Below are 23831 nucleotides of genomic sequence, written 5' to 3'. Positions count from 1 at the left end.
CTTATAATGCAAAAATAACTTTTTTGCTCTTTCTTAGGCAAAAAAAAAGTCTTTTCAATGTGTTTTCTGTTTAATGGGGGAGTAGTTTGGATGATATAATGAAATAATTAGAAGTGTATGTTTCCAAACAAAAAAAAATGCAAAATACAGTAGAATGTGTCAAGGAAGACTGTTTAATGAGAGTCCGAGACCTCTGAAAGAAAATAAACTGTTCAGCAGTAATTAGTTGGCTAGGAAAAACTCTGTAATGTAGCTGTACCAGCTGGCTGCATCCCTTGAGATTGTGGACTGTGGCAAGAGAGTAACAATTAGAGCTGAGGAGTTTCACTAGTTTTATTTGTTTTTTCTGGGCTTGAGGATAAGCCCATCAACTGTAATTTCCAGCCACACGTAACCGAAAAAACAAGCAGATATTGTTTTGAATGTCTTTTTCTCCCATCATCAAAGCTTCAGTTTTGGATTTAAACATGATCTTTTAAGATTAAGTCATGTGTGAGAACCAAATACACTTTCTTTATCTTATTCATAGGATTTCTCTATTTTCTTTGGCAACAGCAGGTCTATTTTTTCTCAGACAGATATGCTTGTTTTGTGTTGTATACTCAAATTTATAAACTTAGGTCTATATTAGAATAATAGAATTAAATAGATTGAAGGGTGTTCTTAGTCCACATCATATTGTCTCTAAAACAAGTTGGTTACCTTTTCATTGGGTGTTGTAAACCTGTGGCATATGAAGCTAAGTAGAAGGTAGCAGTGGTTAAAATAGACAAGTAATAGGCAAGTAATTGTTTATTTTAGTGCACTGTACTAAACAACAAACACAGTGCTAGTTTTTACATTCCAAAATGTAAAACCATATAGAAATATGAAGATTATATCTTAGGGACACCAAATAAGAAGTTAAATCCATTTAAGATTAATTGATGGGGTGAAAAAAATCAGAGAGGCTAATGCTTCGAATTTTGGGAAAGTGTGAAGAAAGTGAGGAACTTTTCTCTGGAAAATGAGCCAATATTACATGTTGGCCTCTTGAGAATTAATCTCTTGAAATCTCAATCTCAAAGTTGGTATACTAGCTCAAAATTTCTAAGATTAAAAACTGAGCTTACAGCAGAAGGATGGATGGGAGGAAGTAGGCAGTTGTGGTGTTACCTGGTGAGGTTTCATTGGGCACCTGCCTTTGGTGTAAGAGAGGCTTTCTCTCGCAGATTTTTTCCTCCTTGAAAAACCCACACAGGCAATCATCAGGAAAATTCCCTTCAGATTTCAAGATGTTTTGATATTAATATCCTTTTTATTTCGTGGGCTTACTGGATGAGAGCTGAAGTCATTCTGGGACAGGAGAAACTTCTTTCGTGTTTTGAAATGGAGTTTATATAATGAGTTCTCACTGAACGTTTCTAAAAGCAAGCAACCCTTAAATTAAAGAACTCTTTGATAGTTGTAAACTCTTAACAAGATATTAGGTGATGTTCTGCTTAGCAAGTATGCCTATGGAAATATTAATGATCTGTAAGAAAAGTAAACAACATGTTAATTAAGGGGAAGGTGGAATTTAAAGTTGAGAACAGGCAGGCTGGAAAATAGAAGGAGATCAGAGAGGTTAGGTGTGTGGGTAGAAAGCTAAATGAAACTCATCCTAAGAAGAAGAGAGCCATCTGAAACACCAGTGTTTAATGACTGGAGTTGATTTCAAAGGTAGCAAAGCCAGACAAGAGCTGCAGGTGGTACAGTTGGCAGATTTGGATGCTGATGTTACATATGATGTATTGGGGTGCTTTGTGTGAAGCCAAATACACAAAGAACATATGATGGATGCCAAGAAGAGCTAATAAAAAGGACAAGACAATGATAGACACAGTTTTGTGATTACATTTACTGGCACACTTCTGTGTGACTGCACTGTGGTGAAAGACTGGAAGTGGTATTTGAAGAGAGCAAAAGTAGGGCAAATAAGGTTGCTGAGTGTGGAGAAGTTATTATGGAAATGTAGAAAAATGTCAAGGGAACAGAAGCAAGCGAACTAAGAAAGGAAACACACTGGGTGGGAGAATGAAACTGTTGGCAGCAAAAGGACTGAGTGAGAATGAGACGAGCAAAGAACATATGTAATCTAAACTGATGAAGAGACATCAGACCTGGGTGTAAACAGAAAAAAGATAGGAATGTTATGTTAGGAATAATTGTATGGAATTGGGCAAATAGTTCTAACGGGGTTTTCTATTAGCGGGGACTGTTTGGCTGGAAGAAGGTCCCCTTGCCTTTTAAAAGGCTTCATTTATTAAAAGGCCAGCATATGAAAGTACACTGCATTAAGCATTCAAGTGAACTCTAAGGTGAAGTCCTTTTATTGATAGGGATGGATGTCGTGATCTAATAGGTATTTTCCATTTTTAATTTTTATTATTCTAGTGACCTGAAAACCTCACTTGCAATCTTCAAAATGAAAAAATATCTTCATAATTTATATTTATATAGAATGAATCTCATCAATTTCGTTACATGGCTGCCATCCTTCGGTACTGCTTATTAACCACGGGCCCCACTGAAGACAAAACTGAAGAGTTGCACAGGTTGGTAAAATTGCAGAGACAATCTACTTACGTTATTATTACAGAATAAATAAGTCGCTTTCACTGATATCTGAAGTGGTAATCTGAGAACCAGTGAAAACTGTAATTTTATAGTGGAATGCAACTCTTGTTGTTTTGCATAGAAGTTGATGGAAAATCGTGAGGTTTTTGTATGTAATTTCTGCAATTTTGATACGTAGTGGAAGTAACACATTGATACTTTTATCTCCAGGAGTTCAAGAGTACAAGTAGTACAAGTGTCAATTTCTTCATAACTATTTGTTCCAAATAAGTCACCTTGCAGTTCTGGATGTTTTTCTCCTCAGTCCCATGCCCAACTGCTTTCTTTATGTTTACCTCCAATAACTCAGTTGAAACTCAGTGTTCTTATTGACGTCTGGTGATTCTTCTCTGTTCAGCGTTAATAGTCTTTTCCCATGACATTTTTGTTTTTAATTAAATCGAGTTGTTCAAAGAGCTGAGCAAATACAGGGGCATCAGACACTATGTCATGATAGCTTGGATGATAAAAACCTGTTTTGCAGTTTTCTTTGTCTGAGACATCAGTTTATCTAAGTGCAAGATCTTTTGATGATCCTTTTATGAACCTGCAGTATCCAGCAAGAAGGGTACAGCTTTTCACACCCAGCAGTCTTGAAAGAGTTAAATGAGCTTTACTAAAATCTTGGAAAGCTCTTAGAGATTAACAGTCTTAGTAGGCAAGCGCTAAAATCCCACATCAGAGCCATTCTCAGTTTTTGCAGGCTGATTTGGAATAATTTAGGAGACTGCTGCAGTAGTTGCCATGACTAGATTTAGTGCTGAGTGTGTCCTAAAAGGCAGTCAGTGTTTTCTCTCTGCTGCTGCTTATGGTGGTTTTTTTTGCTCTCTCATCCTCCTTAAGCAAAGACTGATAGGTCTAAGATTCCCACCAATGGGAAAATTGAACAGATCTGTGTAAGTTCCACAGCTACTTGAAGATAGAGATCTTTATCACTTCAGCTTGTAAAGTTCACAACGATTGCCTGATATTTTGATGAATTATCGTACAGTGGATGCTCTTCTTGTGAAAATGTGCCATGTTTCCTTGTCCAGGAATGGAAGACTGGCCTAATTACCCTGTAAAATATCACCCTTGTAAAATTTAATTATCTTGTGCTGCTGCAAAAGGATGCATATTATGAAAGTCCTTGTGTGTTTACCCCTTGCAGACACTTGCAGATCAGGATCAAAGAGGGCTTTATAGATAGAGGTAAGCAGCGATGGAGAAAATGTATTATTAGTGTGATTTCTGTCTTTTTTTTTGCTTTTTTTCAGCCAGCAGGAATATGTTTTGTAGATATGCTACTTACATGGAGCATCCCTCCTTATGGAGGTGCCAGATAAAGGCAAGAATTCCCCCCAGTTCTGAGGAGGAAAAGCAGAAGGAGGGAGGATGAATCACTGCCTTATTCCTTCTGTTGTCTCCCTTTCTCCATTAAATCCAGCATACCACTGCATTGGCCTTTTCCTGCTGTGCTGGGGATACAGCTTTCTCCCTCTGTTAGCCAACTCTAGCTAGTTTGTTCAGCTCAGGTTGATAGAAGAAAGAGTGCAAGTGTAGCGTTGCTGCCTGTAATATTTGATCCTGATTTATGACATGCTCGAGGTTGCTTTTTTTTTTTTTTAAACGTGTTAGAGTAGCACAGCACACATTTGGAACTTTGTGATTCAAATATTTTGGCCCATCTGCAGAGCCTGAGTTTTGCCTTGGAATGCTACATGCTGCAGTAGGAGCTGAATAATTTAGGATGCTTTTTTACCCCCAGCATTCATAACAGGGCAGTTCTGGAACAGAAGAGGTACAGGCAGAAGTTATGACCCCGCAGATTTCAGGGGGTTGGGTATCTCACTTCAATCCCTTGTTGTAATAAGCCAAGGAAATCTTTCATTCCAGATTGAAGTTTCTGTAATACATGGATAAACTTGCGTTAGCTGTCTATAGTCAACATGGGAAAGCAGGCTGGGTCAGTTGGGCTGCTAAATAGGCTGGGCTCTGACTGTGGGATCCTTACTGCTGCACTGAAGTGAGAGTCAGAAAGAGTTCAACTTCCCAGTCTGCATCCCAGTCAGTGGTAACACAGTTATTAAAGTGTCATTAGAAATAGAATGAAATATAAACAGACTTGAATCAGTATCAGGAGGCGTATTACCTGGAATTCCTGTTCACTTCTATAACTCTGCAAACCTGCAGAATGTAAGATGTGCAGCTGAAGGGTTTGGAGGGCCTGTTATAGCGTGTTGTATGAGTTCTTGTGCTCAGAGTGTCCAATTTGAGGATTTCTTTTATACGAGCATCTGGTATTGGATACATGCCCTTAACTGTGTTTTACTGATTGGTGGTTTGACTTATTTTCCTAAGAAATAAGCAGAAGCTACCTACACAAAATCCCTTAACTAATTTAGTACCTGCTATTGTTGTCGTTATTGTGATTCTGTCATGTCATTACTTAACGTTTGAATATGAACAGCTTACAGCACCACATATTAGAGCGAGTGCCGTTTTTGCCCACTAACAAGGCTTTAATCAAGGCATTCTGCAGCTCTAAATAGGCCTTTGCTTCTGAATTTGCATATCAGGAGGGGGCTGGGAGCATGAGTGGGTGGATGTCATGTCCCAGTGATTAATGATCTCTGGGAAGCCAAAAAGGGGAGAGTAATATACGCAGTATTTCTACCCCCTGGAGTAGGAATGCAAACACTATTGTGCAGATCTGTGCATAGTCACTGACTTCCTGGTAGCTGGAGAATTTCATACACTCCTCTACCACAAATAAAACTGTCAGTGAAGTGACAAAGATCAGAAAGCTGGGCTTCATTTATTGAAAAGAATAGCTCAGACACAGTGATCCAGAAAATTAATTTTGTAGGTGTTTGAGAACTTGGTTGTTTAATAAGGAACTGGTTAAAAAGAGAACTTTTGATGAAAGGATGAAAGCCACCAAATATTTGTTGAATTTCAGTCTGCTTTGCTTCTGACTATTCCTGAAATATTGGAGAGGAGCAACTTCTGTAATGTGGAAGATGTTTTAAACAGGAACAAGAATAATTTTTTCCAAAAGAGCAAGTTGTCTGAAGTTCAGTTATTAGAGGAACAGAGGGAAGATAACAGTGTGGAGCAGCTGCCCAGCCTGATCAGACTCCAAGAAGCATGTTTGTTAGAAATCCTCTCATGTCATTGCTGTTTTGCTTTCTGACATGTTAGTCCTTTGTTAGAATTGTATGGATAACATAAAAACGGAGTGCAGCTTCTATGTAAATATGATCTAAAGCATTATCTGAAGTTTCTCCACTCTTAGAATTCTTGGACACTCTTTGAAACATCGTTAACCCATACGTTTTTTGATAGCTTTGAGACCTGCTTACCTAAAACCACATCATTCTGTAGTATTTTAAAATATATCTGTTTAAAATTGCAGTTGGGCACTAAATAATGACAATTCTATGTTTTGCTGCATCTGTGTCATTTAGTCTGCTTCAGGGAGAGTACAAATTCTGGTCTGTATAATGAGAACAACATAGATAGCAAACTCAAAGGATATGTAACAGAGAAGAGTTCCTTGCAAAGTAAGTTCCACATTGTACTCCACTTTGTGGAATGCAAAAGCTGCCAGTTACTGCATGTCAGTGCTTGGTAAGTAAGCCTGAGCTTTTTGAAGTGTTAAAGCCCTCCTGTATTTCCTATATGTTACAAGCTGAGGAAAAGTGAAAGCATTCCAGGGAACCTGAGAAATTACCACCACACTGCACTGATATACAAAGGGAGAAGTTTTCTGTGGCATACTTCTGTCAGAATGATGACAGGACATGGCCAGATTGTAAAATCTTTTAAGTTTCAAGGAGGAAAAAGCTCTGAGCCTGCAAGTCAATGTGAGAGTTCCCCCTGCTGTCCTGCCAGCTCAGCTGCTGGAAAGTAGTGCTGATCGCTGTGCCTTATCCTAGGGATGTGGTTCTGTGGGGTCTAAAGGTAACGCTGCACTGCTGCACTATTGCTTTTGGAGCTTTGGTCATTCTGTTTTCTTGCTCATTCTGACAGCTGGCACTCAGGCATAATGCGCGCCACCTTCTTTAAAATGCAGAGAATAGAAAATAAAGCATTGCTTCAGTTGCAGGGCCTTTTTGTTGTTGTTGCAGTTGAACAAACAGTAACGGTAAGTTGTACTGCTTTTGCTTCTTTCTTCCAAATAAATAACAAATTCTAACAATCTGTTTCAGCAATGCAATCAACCTCTTAAGCAATATTCCCGTTTCTTGCTTGGATGTCCTTATTAGTCCGTCGTCCCAGGAGGAAACAGATATAAAATACAATGGTATGAATATGAGAGCAATCCAGATTTTATTGGATTTCATGGAGAAGAGAATTGACAAGGTATGGTCTGTGAAGATTTTTGTCAAATGTGGCTTCTTTCATTAAATTAAAAAGTGGATGTCTGTAATGTTTATAAGAATCTTTTCAGCAGCATTAGAAAAAACATGGATGTCCTTGCTTGATCTAGAAACATTTCAAAATTAAGAACAAATTCCTGTGAATACCTGAAGCACGCTTGTGTTTTCGAGACCGTGAGCATTTGGCTCTCTGTTTATATTTGTGTAAAGTTCATGATTTGACTGTCATAGGGTTTTACTGTAGAGATCATAGGATTTGAAATGCACATTAAAAATGTTTATTTGTTTTTATTTTAGGGAAGCAGCTATAGAGAAGGTTTGACTCCAGTTCTCAGTTTATTAACAGACTGCTGCCGAACTCATAGGAATATCAGGAAGTTTATCAAAGCTCAGGTATGTAAATTAGTCATCTGAATTTGAATATGAAACTAATAACAAATATTCTTAGATATGTACATCAGTGCAGGGCACTGATACCTTCAAAGCACAGATGGTTTCCTATTAAATTACCCAGAACATTTTCTGTCTGGTATTTTTTTTTTCCATTATGTCTCTCCCAACTGTCAGCTATAGAAATATTTTTTCAAAGTCGTGTAAACCAATAGATAATGTAGCCTAAATTCCATGATAAATGTTGTGAGCTGTTAAATAATATTGGAGATATTGTAAAACTGTGTTAGGAGAGTCCCTGTGGTTGGAAAAAAGCCCAATAATGTCTGACCCCTTACATCCAGCTGGTCAGGAATACTTCAGTGCAGTTGAACAAACTTTATCAAGCTGTATGGAAGCCAGTGAGACTACAAGGCTTTTTGGTCACTTCTGCTTGAACTTTAATCTGACTTCAGCAGGCAGGAGTCTTGGGAACTGAAACTTATGAACCAAGCATGGATCTGCTGCTCCGTTGGAGTAAAATGCCACCCTTCATCACTTAAAGGACTCTTAAAAGAGCTGTTGAATGCAGTGCGGACCCTGAGAGATTTTTCTTAGGGAAAAATGATTCCTGCACTATGGTTAAAGATTAAATGATCACATAATGGCTGAGTGTGGTGGGTTTGAGGGTTTTATTTGCTGCTTTTCCTGAACTTGAAGAGAGAAAACTTAAAACATGAGTAAGGAAGGGATAGCTGAGACCAGCTGAGGAATATGTTTTTCCTAACCTGTGATGCTTTTCGGTTTGCATCTGAAATGCCACTCCCAGATCAAAGCTGTGCCTTAATTCATAAATGGGATCTGTAATGGCAGTGAGCATATTTTGCATATATTGTCCACTTCTTTCACCAGACAGTGTTCTGAAACCCATTTTTGTTTAAATATTTTGTTTGCAGCAGTTCTTTCCTGGAATACTCTTTCTCATCTGTTAAATTCCTTTTAAAAAAATTGCGGAGCCAAATATTCCAAAGTTAGAAAGTGAGGCTGTCTGCATATTTTTAGTACATCTCAGCATCTAGGTGTCAGGATGCAACTGGTTGCTGTCTCTTCCCACAGGAACACTGCCTCATAGTGCAGGAAACGGATGAGTGCTGCTAACTACATGACCGGATGTTTCATATTTTGAATTATTTGAATGTTGGCCTTAGGCTTTATTTAGTGTGCACTATTCAAATTCTCATCTGAAGACAGAATGATTAATTTCCTCATGGACTGTCCTGTGGTACTCATCACGGTATTAGCATTCAACTATTCTGAAAACATGAATTCATCCTTACAGCACTTTGGGAAATGGCAGTCATGGTACTTTCCCCTTTGGGAAAAGTAAGCAGGGACAAAGTGTTTGCTAATTATGTGAGTGCCTAGATTGAAAATAAAAACAACAGGCCCTGTCCTTCTCAAAGTAGTCAATACTTTTCATTATCAGCTCCCAGTGAGTCTGATTTCAGTAACTGTGCAGTAAATTTGCACAGAACACAATGTTTTGTGTTAAACACCTAGAAAACATAGAACCTGCGATTCTTAATGACAATTAGCGACAGGCTTGGTTTTGTTAATTAGTAAAATGTGGGTGATCATAATTCTTTCAGGAGTCTTCAAACTACCAAATAATTGGTATTATGGCTTAGACTTGTTTGCAGGTCATGTCATGTTCTGTGAATGCAAAATAATAATCATAATCTGGGGTTTGAGTTTGAATGCACGGACACAGAGAGGCTGAAGTTAAGTTGCCCAACCAAACATTTCAGGCACCTTCTGGCTTTCTGGAGGGTTAAAGTTAACAATACTAATGATGCATAATGAGAAAACAGTGCATTTTAGAATGTGTTCAAAAAGTGTTTTCTCCAAAATCTTTTTGAAAGCGAACTTCAGCTTTCAGAGGAGTGTTATCTGGGAGAAGGATGGATTTCCTTTTTTACATGTGGAGACAGTTTCTGAAACTTTTGTTAGAACTTGCAGTATGACTTACTTTCCTGCTTTTTCACTGTAAGTATACTTACTGTTCTGTACAAATTATGCATCGTATTAAGGTGGGCTGTTAGTTAATGCTGTTGCCAGAAACTTGAACAGAAGAATCTAACAACATAAGATTGCTGTTGCCTATAACCAACTATTATGGGACAGACGTTTAAGCTCTTAAACTGCTAATAGCTTTCTTTTCTCGGATGTGTGCTTGAGGTTCAGTATGCATTTGCCCAGGATGGCAGACCAGAAGGGCTGAATTTGTGATGAAGCAAGAGTCATTACTAGTCCATGTAAACACAGCTGGGTTGATGTTAGTCCCTTCTTTAAAGCAGCAGAATTGCAGTATTTTCATGTTCTCTTTACAGTGTTTCTGCAAGGATTGGCTAAGTATTTCCATGCATTCTATGTTGCTGTTCTCTGTTTGTAATGCTGCTAGGTACTGCCTCCATTAAGAGACGTATCGAGTCGTCCAGAAGTTGGCACAACAGTGAGAAACAAGCTTGTGCGCCTTATGACACATGTTGACCTTGGAGTAAAGCAAATTGCAGCAGAATTTCTTTTTGTTCTTTGTAAAGAGAGAGGTATACATTTTTTTTTTCTTCTCCCTTTTACATAAAGTCATGCTGTAATGTTTACATCTCGCTATAAGTCTTTTGATTTTGGCAGAACTATATGCTTTTTGTTTTGTAGCTGATTCTAAGCTGAATAATCCTTTGTATCACTCTTTGCAGTTGACAGCTTGTTAAAATATACAGGCTACGGTAACGCAGCAGGATTATTGGCAGCAAGAGGCCTGTTAGCAGGGGGAAGAGGAGATCATTGGTACTCGGATGATGAAGATACAGATACTGAAGAATACAAATCTGCAAAGCCAAAGTATGGTATTGGTTTCAATTCTGCATTTCCTCTTGCAGCCAAGATGTTTTGACATAATTTTCTGTTTCCCCTTTTACAAAATGGCCACCTGTTGAATTACATGTGTTTATATGGACTACTGTCTCTTCTTGGTCTCATGGTTGAATTACTGAGGAACCAGCCTCACTCAGCATCCAGAATGCAGTTGGGTGGCTCCAAAGAAAAAAACACCCTCTCTGATAATGATTTAATTTCAGTAGGTGGAGCTACGTAAAAATGAAATGCTTGTCAAAAAGAAATAAGAACAATTCAAAATGTTTGTGGATGGCCTAAGAACACAGTGTTAGAGGCTCAGAATACATGTGTTGTCCATCTAAACGCTATCTTTAAATCTAAACTTTTTAAATGAGAATAAAGGAGGGTATAAGAGATGATACTCTTTCAGAGTAACAAAGCAGGGCAAGAAAGTTTTGCAGAGCAGATATTTTCTTCCTTTTTTGTCTCTGCTCTTTCAGAAGGGAGCTTATAAACAGGAGGGGGAACGGCTGTTTATGAGGGTGGATTGTGACAGGACAAGGGGGAATGGTCTTAAACTGAGACAGGGGATGTTTAGGTTAGATATTAGGAGGAAGTTTTTCACTTAGAGGGTGGTGACACACTGGAACAGGTTGCCCAAGGAGGCTGTGGATGCCCCATCCCTGGAGGCATTCAAGGCCAGGGTGGATGTGGCTCTGGGCAGCCTGGTCTGCTGGTTGGCGACCTTGCACATAGCAGGGGGTTGAAACTAGATGATCATTGTGGTCCTTTTCAAGCCAGGCCATTCTATGATTCATATCCAGTTGTATGCATAGAAGTAAAACTACGACATCTGTTTAATTAAAAGCTAGCACTTAAATGGAATGTTCAGGACAAAATGTCAGTTGCGTTTGGTTTTCTGTCTTGTTTTTGTCTGTGGTCAAGCTATTTGCAAAGATAATTTTTCCTGAAAATGTGCTTTAAAAGTAATTCTCTGCTTTCGTTATTTACCATCTCTACATCACCATTCACTTGGTTTAACAGTGAAAATAACTGAGATTGTAAATTCTCAGTGTAATACTAATTTGTTTTGAGCAAAAATGATCATGAGAAGGAGACCTAATTCAGCGCTTCTTCCTGAGTAAGAAAATTTCCCTTTTGGTCTGTGTTCTTAAAATCAAGCCTGTAGAAAATCAGTTGCAATCATATATCTGTTATTTGCTCCCTCTGTGTGTCATTATTACTAATGACATTGTCATTACCACTGTTATTACCTTGCTCTCAAACTACTGTATGGTTTAGAGCATAACTACTAGTGGAATGTGCAGTACTAGAGTAGTGAACAAGGAATTATACAGTGCATCAACAATATTGTGAATCACAGGAAAAGACTACAGATCAGTGTGTAGTTTGGCTATTGGTAGGAAGAGCTTTCCCATGCAGTTCAAACAGCATTAGTCTCAGTGGTGTCTGTGAGTTGCTCCTTCCTCCTCTTAAGAAGACAGACAATTTACATATGTTTTTCTGTAGAAATGTAAACTATTTTATCTTTCCACCTCCAGCATTAACCTTATCACTGGTCACGTGGAAGAACCCATGCCTAATCCAATGGATGAAATGACGGAAGAACAAAAAGAATATGAAGCTATGAAGCTTGTCAACATGTTTGATAAACTTTCCAGGTATTGTATTTTAGCTGCATTTGATGGAGACACTCTATATCCCAGTTCTTTGCTCTTCACTGAAGTCTACAGCTTCAGAGAGTGCTATAATCTACTCTGCAGAATTAGGGCTGATTTCACTGCAGAGAGGAATGTTTAATACTTCAAAGGAAAGAGTGATATTTTACAGTACCTCAGAGGAAACAGAGGATTGGGCAGAATCAGGTGTTGATGGAACCTGCTTGCTAAATGGGTAGGCTGATGAATAATTCAAAGAATTTCTCATTTTGATGTATGAGAAAGCATGAGACAAGTATACTTGTTTACCCCAAGAAGGACCTGATGGTAAATATTTATGTTCTGCTGTTTATCTGAAGAACAATTACTGCATGGAAACAGCTGTCAGCAGAAGAAATGAGTTATCTATTAGAGCAATTAAAAGGGGAGATAAAATTAAGAATTCATAGGGACTTGGAGTAAACGCAGATTGGGTTACAAAGGAGACTTTATCATCTGTTCAAGATGGATATAGTAATGCCATAAAATAAATTGATATGGTATGTGAACTGTAGATTTAGGTAAATTTGTAAGTGAACCATTTTTCAAACAAGGGGATGAACCTGAAGATAGAAACGTTTGTGTTTTGTAGAGTGAGTGAATATTCAAACAAAAAGTTACCTTGATAAATGTTCCAGCCAACTAAAGGTTTTAACTGTCTGCTGAGGATTGTGGAAACAGCAAATGCTGTGGGTGGTTCTGGATTTCCTATTAGCTGGCAGAGACTGAAGTATAAACAGGAGAATGAGCAGGGAAGAAACTGGAGACAATTGATTCAGTGAAATAATTGAATACTTGAATACTTTATCCAGGTTATTTGTATGAGAAGCAAGTGTCATAAGTTTACAGTCTTCTTAATAAAGAGAAGAAAACAGAATGCACATGTAATTCTAGTTAAACTACTATGTAGAACCAAATGGATGCTACATGAGGAGAGAATTAAGATGCTGAGCATTAGGAATAGCATAATAAAATGTCTAGATGTTCTACAACTTTTTTTTCTTTAAAGGGAAGATGGAGAGAAAGGAAAAACTGAAGACAAGTCAGTTGCTGTCACTGTAGCAGTTGCACAAAAAGTCCAAATGGCATTACTGTAGCCTAAGAGCCTTTTCAGTTTGGAGGGCTGGAGACACCTGCTGTGTTGCCTGCTAAAAACTGACAAGCAGCTGGTGCCTGGTGTTGCTCCTTACCCTCTTGGCCAGTAGCTTTGCTTTCACCTTGGGCTTTTATGTCTCATTACATCCACCTGCAATTCCTTCTATCGTACTGGGACTGCAAGACATTCAGGGCTGCAACTCTTTCTGCTGTTTGTTTGATTGGTTTTTAGTGTAGTGCTTACTGTAGGGCAGTTTTGTTGATGCGACCCTTCTGTAGGTGCTGTGATAGCTTGTTTTACTAGAGAAAGGTATGGAAAACAGTTGAAGGACTGACAGACGTGCTTCCCCTTTTGACTGAGGGTAGTGAAAGCAGTGTGGCTTTTATTGTTTTTGAAAAGCTACCTGAGAGACAGATTGAGCTCCTCAAAAAACAAATTTGCAAAAATCACTAAATCACTGCAAATATATGGACTGTCATTAGTGGCTGCTTTTGTATGAGTTTATTGTAAGTAATAAAGTGGTGTTTTTGCCCTTGTTCCATAAGACGTCAGTGGATTTCTTCTCTCCAAATTTCTCATTGATTTTGATCATCAGCACTGAAGAATTGAAATTGCTTTGAGGTGCTGTTAAATTGTTCCACACTTTTGGTTGTTTCAGGTCATGTTTCCAAAGCTTTTGTTTTCTGTTATGTTGCTGGTACTTAGGCCTGTTCATGAAGTAATTGACCCTCAATAAGGCTAAATTACAAATAATCACCTAGTTTTATCAACATGTATGGAGAAAAGCTGGAAATTGCTTGTGAACCCATTTACTCTGCCCAAACTAACACTGGCTCGGGTTCTACCAAAGCTTATATGGAGACTAAATATTTACTCACATTTTGGCTGGATGCAGTTACTTTTTGAAAGTATTAGATATGTATAAATTATCAAGATTTTCACCTTCATGAGTACTTTCTGCTGCAGCACTTGGAAGATGTAGATGTTATTTAGGTAGGTTGCCGAATGCCTGAATTTGGCCCTAAAGTAACTTCATGGGCCATTCTGAGGTAAGAATAGATGGTGGCTTGCTGAGAATTGTTGGGTAGCTGTAAATCAGTGTGTCTTCTACATGTGGTGCACATCTCCAAGGCTGCAAACGGATTTAACTCAACCTCTATTATTTATTTCCTTATCAAAACATCAAAGACAGCCAACTTAAGTCATTGTTGTATGGTATTCTGTCTGTTTATATCATGGACTATTGGAAATAGTCTCTGTTAATTAAAATGTTTGAAGAAATATGCTAACATTTTTTTCTATTATAAATGGTAGGTAGAATTGTATATTAATTGACTAATTTAAAATGTCAGGATGCTTTTTCCAAGCCAACCTTGTATTAATAGCAAGAATCCTTTTGCTGATGAAATGGTCCCCAATTATCACAGCTTGGGTTTTGTTGTACATTCAACAGAAGTCAACAAAACAAGTAAGAGAACCTGCCTAAATAAGCAACCATACTCATTAAAAACACAAAATTAATCATAGGATGAATGAAGAAAGCAACGTTACATAGATTTCTTTTTTTCCCCATTCTAATCGTAGAACAAAATAATGTTACATGAAAGGATCGGAACTATTATGTGGTACTCAATTATAAGGAGGTGAATAGGTCCCTACCATGCCATTTTATCAAAGGAGCAGGCTGGTGTTTACGTGATGGCTATTTCATTACAGACACCATCATTAATTCCATGTGTCACTACTGCACTATAGTACGTAGAGCAGACAAGAAAGAGTTACCCTGCAAAACAAGGGAATGATTTTTGAGTTGTTATCAAGCTAAATGGCAAGCAGGAAGCTAGACCTTGTATAGATATATTGGAAGGGACTCTTGGGAGATCTGCAAGTGGAAGAAGAGAATGCATTTTACCAACTGTTTAATTATGGTGTATTTCTAAGTATACTTGAATAGAATGCTTTGTTTGCATTAGAAAAATGAATCTTGCAGGAAGGGTTATTTGAGTGTATTGGAGGTCGCATAAGGATGTTCAAACGTGTAAATATTCCTATTATGTACTTGGATAGGACTTCATGGATGTGGAAGTATTCATGCTGCCACCTACTGGGGTGAGGTGATCTCTCTTCTGCCCTACAGAAGTGTCTAAGCAATGAAATTAGTTCGGAGAGTGAATGTGCCAGTTTTATGGGACTACTGTGCTGCTTGTATTTCACCTCAAACAGCAAACAGATCCTCAGCTGCTCCATGTTGTCAGAGCTCAGCTGAGGTCTCTAAGCAGCCAGTGCTAAAGGGGAAGCTTGCTGAGGTTGGTAGGCCTGAGGTGATTTATACCAGGTGAGGGTCAGCTCATCTAATCTTGTGCAGTGTTCAGAGCCTGCAGTCAAATCCTAGTCAGGGAAAGAATGTCATGTTTTACACTACTTTAGGTCTAGCTCATGGTTAGGAAAAAAAAATTGTTTGGTCTCTGCCTTCTGCTCTGAACAATTAATCCCTATCTCTTCTTGTGGTGGCCCAGTGTATCTCTCTCTTCGTATATCTCTCTCTTCATATAGTTCTGTTTTCCTTCCTTGTCTGAGAAAGTGTGTATGGAGTTCAGCCTACTAATAAAAGGAAAAAGAATAGCAAACTTTAACAACTGTCTTTCATCCTGTTGAAGGATTTGCTAAGCAGGAAGCTTGTGGAGGCACAGAAAGGTAATTGATAAACATCCTTGTTGTTTTATGAAATGTGAGCTCAGTGCAGCTCATACTGAGTCTGGAGAGGAGGATCAGAACTCAGATGCAGCGTGGTACAGTTCATAATGGTGCACTTTGAAATGAGTACAGTTAGCTGAGAGATGCAGGCTTTTCAGTACCATGAAGAATGCACAAGTGCACTGCATGTTTCAGACTTCTACATCATGCTGTCGTGCAAAACTCCACGTGATTATCCTCAAAACTGACACACCAAAAAAAACCACCAGTAAGCCAACAACTGCATGTAAAGATTTGTCTCAACCGATGCATCTGGTATTCAGCATCTCCACAGACAATTCTTTGGGAGAGAAAAAAGTTTGTATTATGTTGTGAAGCATTTGTAATGTAATGTGAAAATGAATTGTGAAGGTGAGGTACAGAGAAAGGGCTCTATGTATTCATAGTTGACAAGAAGTGAGGTAAGACTTCTTGATAGTGTTTACAGATAGAAGTATCTGGGGAGAAGAGGATTAAGAGGTGAGAAAACTTGCTTGCATTTCTCTGAGGTTTGTGAAGTTACCTCACAGCTTATAACCACCAGTCCCTAAGCTTATTGTGATCAGAAAACTGGTTTAGTCAGCATGTGTTCCACAGCAAAAACATTGCAGACAAGAATGAAGTTAGGTGTTCACCCCTTTACATGTGTCATTTGTGTGGGTACTTGCTCTCCTGCTTTCACTTTGCTTATCATCATTGACACTAGAAAGTTACATCAAAGCTGCTGTACGATTATGCAAAACTGGCCCATGTTCTCCAAGTGGTTTTTATTCTTAAGCCCATCTTTGTGTCTTTTAGTAGAATACTGTTCTGACCAGGAATATCCCTCTTAGGTCCCTTTTTCTGAAGTGCACCTTTGTCCCTTTGCTGGCCATTACCAACAGCAAATGGTAAATGGCTAATATATAGTCATGGTTCCATGACTACTGGCGGCAGTGCTGAATGTTGCGACCTAAGCATTGTGTTTTTTAAAACTGAAATCTAGGATCCCCTGAGCTTAGGGGGCATGAAAAGCGATTTGGGTAGAATCTGCATGCTATAGCCTGTACTACTTGAGGTTCTCAGTCCTGAAGTACAGCAGGCCAGCTCTGTTTAGATGTCTGTTTAGAGGTGGGTTAGGGTATGGTCCTAACGGATGTCCTTCCCTGACTCTCGGCTGCCCATCCAGACATGGCTGGCCAAACCAGATGGGTTCTTCCTGGGCCAGTTTCTCACGATTTGAGGTGCTGCAGGCAGTGGGATTTGTGAGCTTAGCGCTGCAGTATATGATGGCCACATCTGTGCAAATAGTTGGATTCCTTTTCCTGAGCAAAAAGGACTCTAGGAGATTTCAACTACTGCTTTGCTGTACTGTATCTAGCTTATGCATGCCATGTAATTCAGATGTTCCCTTTCCTGCTGTTTCTATTCTTGTGTTAAGGCTAGGTTGCCAGCTGCGTACAACCAATTTCTGTCCCTTCTTTTCAGTCAAGGTAGTAGTGCAGACCAGCAGAGAGCCAGTGAAATGCTTTTGTCCTCCCCACTGAGTGGTGTGGTTTTACTGTCCGTGGCCCGGGGGGAATGGGAAAGGCATACACTGTGTTAAATCGCATGAGTTTTACTGGCCTGCCTTTTAAGTGAGGGGTGAATTGACATCAAACCTCCACTCCTTTATTTAAGGTGACTCCTGAATATTTTGAGGTATTCTCCTCCCCCCCCTTAGTTTTTTCCTCCAGGAGAAAATCAAAACGTTATCTATGCCCTCACAGGTTTTGCTATAATCCACATATAAATGAGGTGATAAAAAGTAAGGATTAAATAAATCTTTGCTAATACTTTTTGATTGGCTTAATCAATAATTAATCATCTCTTAGATGAGGCTGTAGCTTGTGGAGTAGATATAATTGGATTAGCTTTGAGAGGCCTTTAGAGCTTTGAAGAGATTAAAATGGCTGTCAATCCTGTAATTAAACTGCCGCAAACAAAAGCAGTAATATTAGAATCAGTCAGCTTTTTAAAATGAATCAACAAGTACTTACACACCCCTGGTAGCAGTGTAGTGGTGTAGGCAGTTTGCTCTCTTCGCTGAGTTATTTCCTGCAGCAAGAGCAGTGTGCATCACATCTTTATTTTAATTGCGTGTGCATTTATTGGCCAGAATGGCAGGTGAAATTCTAGGTGGGAATGGCTGGCCAGGAACTCTCAGAAGAAAAGCTAGTTTGTGTATTGGAAACGGTGAACCTGCTCCTTGCCTTGAGCCTATTAGGCACTGACTTTTCATGGTGTCTTTAATTGGCTAAGGAGGTTTGGCCCACATGAATGAGGTCTTTATCTGTCCCGCTCTTCCCCTCCCACCTATTTTGGAAGGTTTTTTGTTCCTCTTCCTTCAAAACAGAAGGCTTCAGCAGAAACAACTTCCTTTTAAAGGCTTATTATGTACTAAAGCATATACTGTATGCGATTGTATTATACGCATGTGAATTGATATGTGTACATATGCTAATGCATATTCTTTTTTTTTCAATCTCTTACAGAGATGAGCTTATAAAGCCAATGGGAGTGCGGCCGGATGGTACAATGGCTCCTTTGGAAGAAGCAGCCAGCCAGTACCATACCAGTAAGCAAGACAGTTCAGATTCAGACTAAAGCATCACCTGCTTTGCTCTTGATTCTCTAATCCGCATTTTCCTTAGAGCCACGGCATCTTTTTATCAGAGCATTTTATCCTCACGTTAGCCAGCGTCACTTTAACTGTTCAGTTATTGGGATATTTAAATGATGGATCCTGTGGTGTAATGTCTGCATTTTTATGATGTCTGTTTAAAGAATGTGTATTTGTTTGACCTTTATTAATTTAAGACTAAATGTATTTTGAAGGGATAAAAAAGTGAAAGCCTACAACAAAAAATGTAAACATTTTGATTTTCCAGAATCCTGTTTTCCAAAGTCTGTAGGTTTTCCCATTCTTTATACATTTTTGTATTGTCTTCCTGATCTCTCTTTGCCTTTGTATAATTCTAATTAAAGAAGCAAATTTGCTTAATGGCATTAGGAGCATCAGAAGGAAAACTTAGAAATCGGACTGACCTTGTAAAGCTGCTTTAGCTGGCATTCAGCAGTGACTTCAGAGCTTCCCCTTTTACATGTCGTGGGATTTCCTACCACTACACACGTCTGTGGTTAAGCTGCTGCTTAAGATTTTACCCATGTGTCAGTCACTGACTGCTGCTAAAACTGCCTTTAAATTGGGAACAAGATGATGATGTATGTTGTCTGTCCTCTCCCTCCATGCTAAGACCACACAAGTATTACCACTGCACCACCACCCCCCCCGCTCTGGTTAAATAAAAACATTCCTATTCAAAACAGCATTCAAGTATATACACTTAAATGTTGCTGTGAATAGGAGCAGAGTGAAGAGAAGTGTATGTGTGAGTGTTTTATGGAATTGGGGCCTAATGGGAGCGCTTCACTTGAAGGGAAGTCAAACTACTAACAAAGAAAGAGTTCCCTTTTTAGGGGAAGATTAGGAAACGATGGGATAGAGAATGGAAAGGTGGGAAGGAGAAGAAAGTGTAATTTTCAACTCTGTACTCTTTAAAGATAAAGATTAAAATTGTAATTGTGCTGCACTGTTGTTGCCTCTTTGCCTGCTTAGTTTCTTTATAAGCATGTTCCTCCTGATAGGAATTTCCTGAAAAATAATCTGTACTTCAGATTGTAATTCCTTCTTTTCGCTCAGAAACGTACACATATTCTTGAGAACCTCCTGGAAGCTGATGAAGGTTTTCCAGTTTTTGTTTCCTTCAACTTGATGCTTGTACCCTGCACTAATGAAGGTGGTTTTCACAGGTCTCTTGAAAGAAGGAGTTTGTATGAAGCCAAAAACAGGTTTTGTTTTCCCATATGAGGAGCTTCCACACATTTACTTACCCTTCCAAAAGAACTAAACTGACACACTGCCATTTTCTTAGCAATTGTTTTCCCAAGGAAAGCAATGTGACCATTGTTAGACCTCTCCATTTTCCTTTTGTTAGAGGGGGCTATGGTCACTCGTTCTCTATATTTGTAAACACTGGCATCTTTCTGAATATTATGATAATTGATGTTTTAGGTTATGACTTGCCTTGGGTTATGTTGTTTGCTGTATCCACATGGAGTGTCACATTTTCCGTAGGGAAAAGAAAGCCAGCTATTGTTCCCTCATATTTTAAGGAGGAAGCAATAGCTAAAGTAGAACCAAGTATGGCATTTCTAACACTGTAATCATGTCTGCATACCTAGAATCCAAAACAGGGAATTGTCCACAAGCAGAGAACCTGCTTAGTGGTATCTAAGCTTGGTCTCAAATATGAAATTCTGGATTTTTTTCATCCTCCTCTCGGCTCAGCCCTTCAGGCAAATATTAAGTGGCACTACAGGTGCAAAGCATTTGTGATTTTTGCTGAAGACTGAAACTTAACTATATCTGTTAATGGAGGTTTCAGTCCTTTCATGTATCAGCTGTTGGTTCATGGGGCTGGAGGAGTTATTCTAGTAATGAGCTGTGGTACAGGTTGCCATAGAGGGATAAGTACAGAGCAAGAAAACAAGCTAAATCTCAGTTTATTGCAATGTGTTGTAGTATATGCTTATGCAAACAGCAGAAAAGAGAAATAGTATCTGCTCCAGGGATCTTGCTGTAAATGATACAGCAAGAGGCTTTTGTGATCTGGCTCCTGGCATTTTGAACAGCTCAGCAGTAGATGCATTGAGCAGTTCCTCTGTACAGTTTGTCTTGAAAAAGACATGCTTGTATCAGGTTTTTCATTAAGAAGAAAACATGAAGATCAAGTATTGAATGTTCTGCCTGTGTGCTGCAGCCCAACTGTGCAATTTGGGCTGCCTGTGGTGAGTATGCCTCTATATGAGCTGTATTTCTAAACTGGATCCTGTTCCATGGAGTTGAAGGTGTTGGACTGTCCTTTTGTACCTGCCTCATTTTCCCTCTTGTTCCCTCAATGCACTGCCAAACCTCTGCTGCCGTAGCCCTGCAGTCTGACTCCCAGCCCATCATTGTAGTGAGCGCAGAGCCCAAGAGCAGGAGCTGTCGAAGTTCAGTGGTACTTAGAGACTTGGGAACTCCCTCTCTTGAGGTTCCATCCAGTTGCTAGGCTGTAGGGCTGGGATGAATGTCTCAAGTCCTTTCCAGTAGCACCCATAGCAATCTGCTGCAGCACATCAGTGCCTAGAACAGGTCAGAAGCTTGCTGCTCTTCCAGCAGCAGTTCTTCAGAGTCCCTACACGGGAGTTTGAGTAATGCATTGAAGTTCACGTGATATGAACTATTCTGTATCATACAGAGTCACAGACTCATTTGAGTTGGAAGGGACCTTTAAAGGCCATCTAGTCCAACTTCTGTGCAGTGAGCAGAGACACCTACAGCTCAATCAGGTTGCTCAGAGCAATATGAGGAAAATTATATTTGATTATATGAACTCATGTTTTCATTTTTCTTCTCGAATGCATGAGTGTAGTTGAGTGAGAATCATAGAATCACCAAAATTGGAAAAGACCTCCAAGATCATTGAGTTCAACCATCCACCTATCACCAGTATTTCCCACTAAACCATGTCCCTCAGTACAATATCTCAATGTTTCTTAACGCTTCAAATGTTTCTTGAACACGAATGAACCTAATGTTACAAAAGCCACCAAAGTCAAGTCTGGGACCTTTCTTTGTCCTTAAGGTCAAGTAGTAACTGAGCAAAAAAAGGAACTCGTGAATAAGATGTCATTTGATTTCTCTGGTAGTGACTGTAAAGGATTTAGCCAGTGGGTTTCAGCAATGCAGGTACCCTCCATTCTCAAGAAGCCCTTCACAGGCCAACCCAGACACCAAAATTTGCTCTTCCATCTTTTTCTTGGCACCAACACGCAGAAATAACACGGTTCTCATTAAGGCTCACCAATGATTTGGAAGTTTTGCTTTTCTTTGTTTCCTCTTAAATAGAGTTATGAAACAAAAGATGATAGGAAATTGCTGAAATTTGTCAGAATGCTTTGTTCTTTTGCAAAACAACTCAGCCTTATTCGTTGAAATGTTAATGAAAACTTCCTGGCAGGTATTCCTGCCACTAACTGAAATTTTATATGCCCCAAACGTGGTTTTCAGGAAAAAGGGGACGCTTACAGTCTTTTAAAAAATGTGAGAAAATTACCAGAACTTTGGATGTTTTGAATACACATTTCTATATATATGTGTGGCCAAAGTAGGTTTTTCAGCCTTGCATGTGGACTTTTTTCTCCAAAAAAGCTGTGAGGACAGCAACTGGGCAGTAGTACAGTTCCCTTAGAGTCCTTCAAGCACCGATTTTCCTCTAATAGTCTGAAAAATCTGTGGTCTGAGGTGTCTTTAAGGAAGAGTATGTTACAGTGAAACATGCTGTCATAGCAGTTGGTTGCCAAGCATCCCAGTCCAAAAAGGAAAGGACACAAGAACCCAAATCTCCTGAAGGAGCATTCCACAACATTGTCCTTCACCATATTGCTGCAGAAACAGCTAATAAAGCCCTGCACCTTAATCAGGCCATCTGTAAAGAGACTGTTCAAACAGCTGAAAGCCAGACTTTACAGGTCTTTGATGAGCAGCAAGTTAAACAGCCAGCGGCCCAGGCTGGATTCTTCTCTGGACAAATGTGTAAAAATGATGATTTAGTGATGGTACAAAGGTGCATCTCAGAGCGGGCCTGTTGGGAGGAAGAGATGTCCTTCTGGCTTGGCAGCCTATGCTCCACTGTCTGAACTGAGGATCGCAGACTGGCTGTGGTGCAAGGCCCAGCAGGCCGGGATCCCGCGTGCTGCCAGACAGCAGGTGGGGGCAGGCTGGGGTCTCGCTGCGATGCCAGGCAGCAACCAAGGGCAGGTCAGGCCCTGTCCAGCGGCCCCACAAGCCGCACTGCCCCCTCCTGCCTGCAGCCAGGAGAAAGGTATGGGCGGCAGTGTCTCTACAGCACCGGTACTTGCTTTTGACTCCAACATGGGGCGCTTCCAAGGGCTGCAGCTATTCCCACCTTTGTGGTGGGATGTTCACATGGTCTGCCTAGATCTAAGGCCAGCAGGTTGACTAGGGAGGCGGGAAGCAGACCATAGCCACAGCCGGTCCATCAGCAGCACCTGAGATCACGTAGCTCAGGCCCGCTCCCCAGCCCAGCTGGGAGCTTCAGCATCCAGCAGCACTGATGGAGCACCTCAGCTTTCTCTAGAGCAGGCGTGAGTGCGGGCACTGAATTGCTGATGCCCCTTCACCAGCATGCCGATCTCTGTGGGGTACCTAGGCAGGCTTTTAGAGGTTGGTGGGGAAGGAATTATTCAGACCACCCAACTTAGCTGGCTAAATTACCCAGGCAGCCTCTTCAAACTCCTTCTGCAGTCACGGATGAGAGAGAGGACAATTCAGAGTTAGGCTAATTTGGGTGCACTGAATGACCCTCTGCAGGAGCTTTGCTTTCCCTCCCTTGACTACAGAGGGAGCCTGGGGAGACCAGCTGGTTACATTTAGCTGCTAAATTGGTTGCCAGAAGATGGGTGGTGAGCATTCCTTCCTGCTTCCCCTTTGCTGTGGAGTGCACGCTTCCAGAGCAGGATGCTTGCTTGCTCTCTGGCAAATTTGGAGAGTGCTTGTGCAGTGGGATATGGGCCTCTGGGAGCTGCTGTGACATGGATGGTTCATCATAATGCTGATACCGCATGTTTGTGCAGGATTTCAGGGGCTTTTGCTTAAACAGATCCTTTAGAGAAGGGAGCCTGTTTAACAACTTGCCTCACTGTAAGCCAAGTTTTGCACGTGTTCTGAGATGCAAGAAGCAAAGTGAAATTGTAATTATGGAAGTATAGATAAGAGAGAAAAGGCGTACAAGTTCTCTCCAGATGTCTGAAAGGGAGAGGAAGGTGATGCTGTGTAAAATAAACCCTGCTGAGATTGCCCCTTTCTCTAGGTCTGATAAACCCATTACAAATTCAAACAAAAGCAGCCTGGATCCACGTGCTTCAGGGCATCTG

At 40.0% G+C, this 23831-nt stretch overlaps 1 protein-coding gene across 2 annotated transcripts in view; it reads left to right on the top strand.

Annotated features, from left to right (window-relative positions):
• The window catches only part of RIC8B (RIC8 guanine nucleotide exchange factor B), a 33732-nt gene extending 14280 nt beyond the window's left edge, over window positions 1–19452 (top strand). For both annotated transcript variants that reach the window (XM_031600055.2, XM_090143313.1), the window contains 7 exons: window positions 2482–2576; window positions 6831–6984; window positions 7299–7394; window positions 9832–9976; window positions 10127–10271; window positions 11828–11947; window positions 18326–19452. In XM_031600055.2, coding sequence (XP_031455915.2) covers window positions 2482–2576; window positions 6831–6984; window positions 7299–7394; window positions 9832–9976; window positions 10127–10271; window positions 11828–11947; window positions 18326–18437 — 867 coding nt within the window. In that variant the 3' untranslated portion in view covers window positions 18438–19452. The remainder of the gene's footprint in view (window positions 1–2481; window positions 2577–6830; window positions 6985–7298; window positions 7395–9831; window positions 9977–10126; window positions 10272–11827; window positions 11948–18325) is intronic.
• The last annotated feature ends 4379 nt before the right edge of the window (window positions 19453–23831 follow it).

Source organism: Phasianus colchicus, chromosome 1, assembly GCF_987193195.1.
Source record: "Phasianus colchicus chromosome 1, bPhaCol1.hap1.1, whole genome shotgun sequence".
Classification (NCBI taxonomy): Eukaryota; Metazoa; Chordata; class Aves; order Galliformes; family Phasianidae; genus Phasianus; species Phasianus colchicus.
This window is presented reverse-complemented; position numbering and strand designations above follow the sequence as displayed.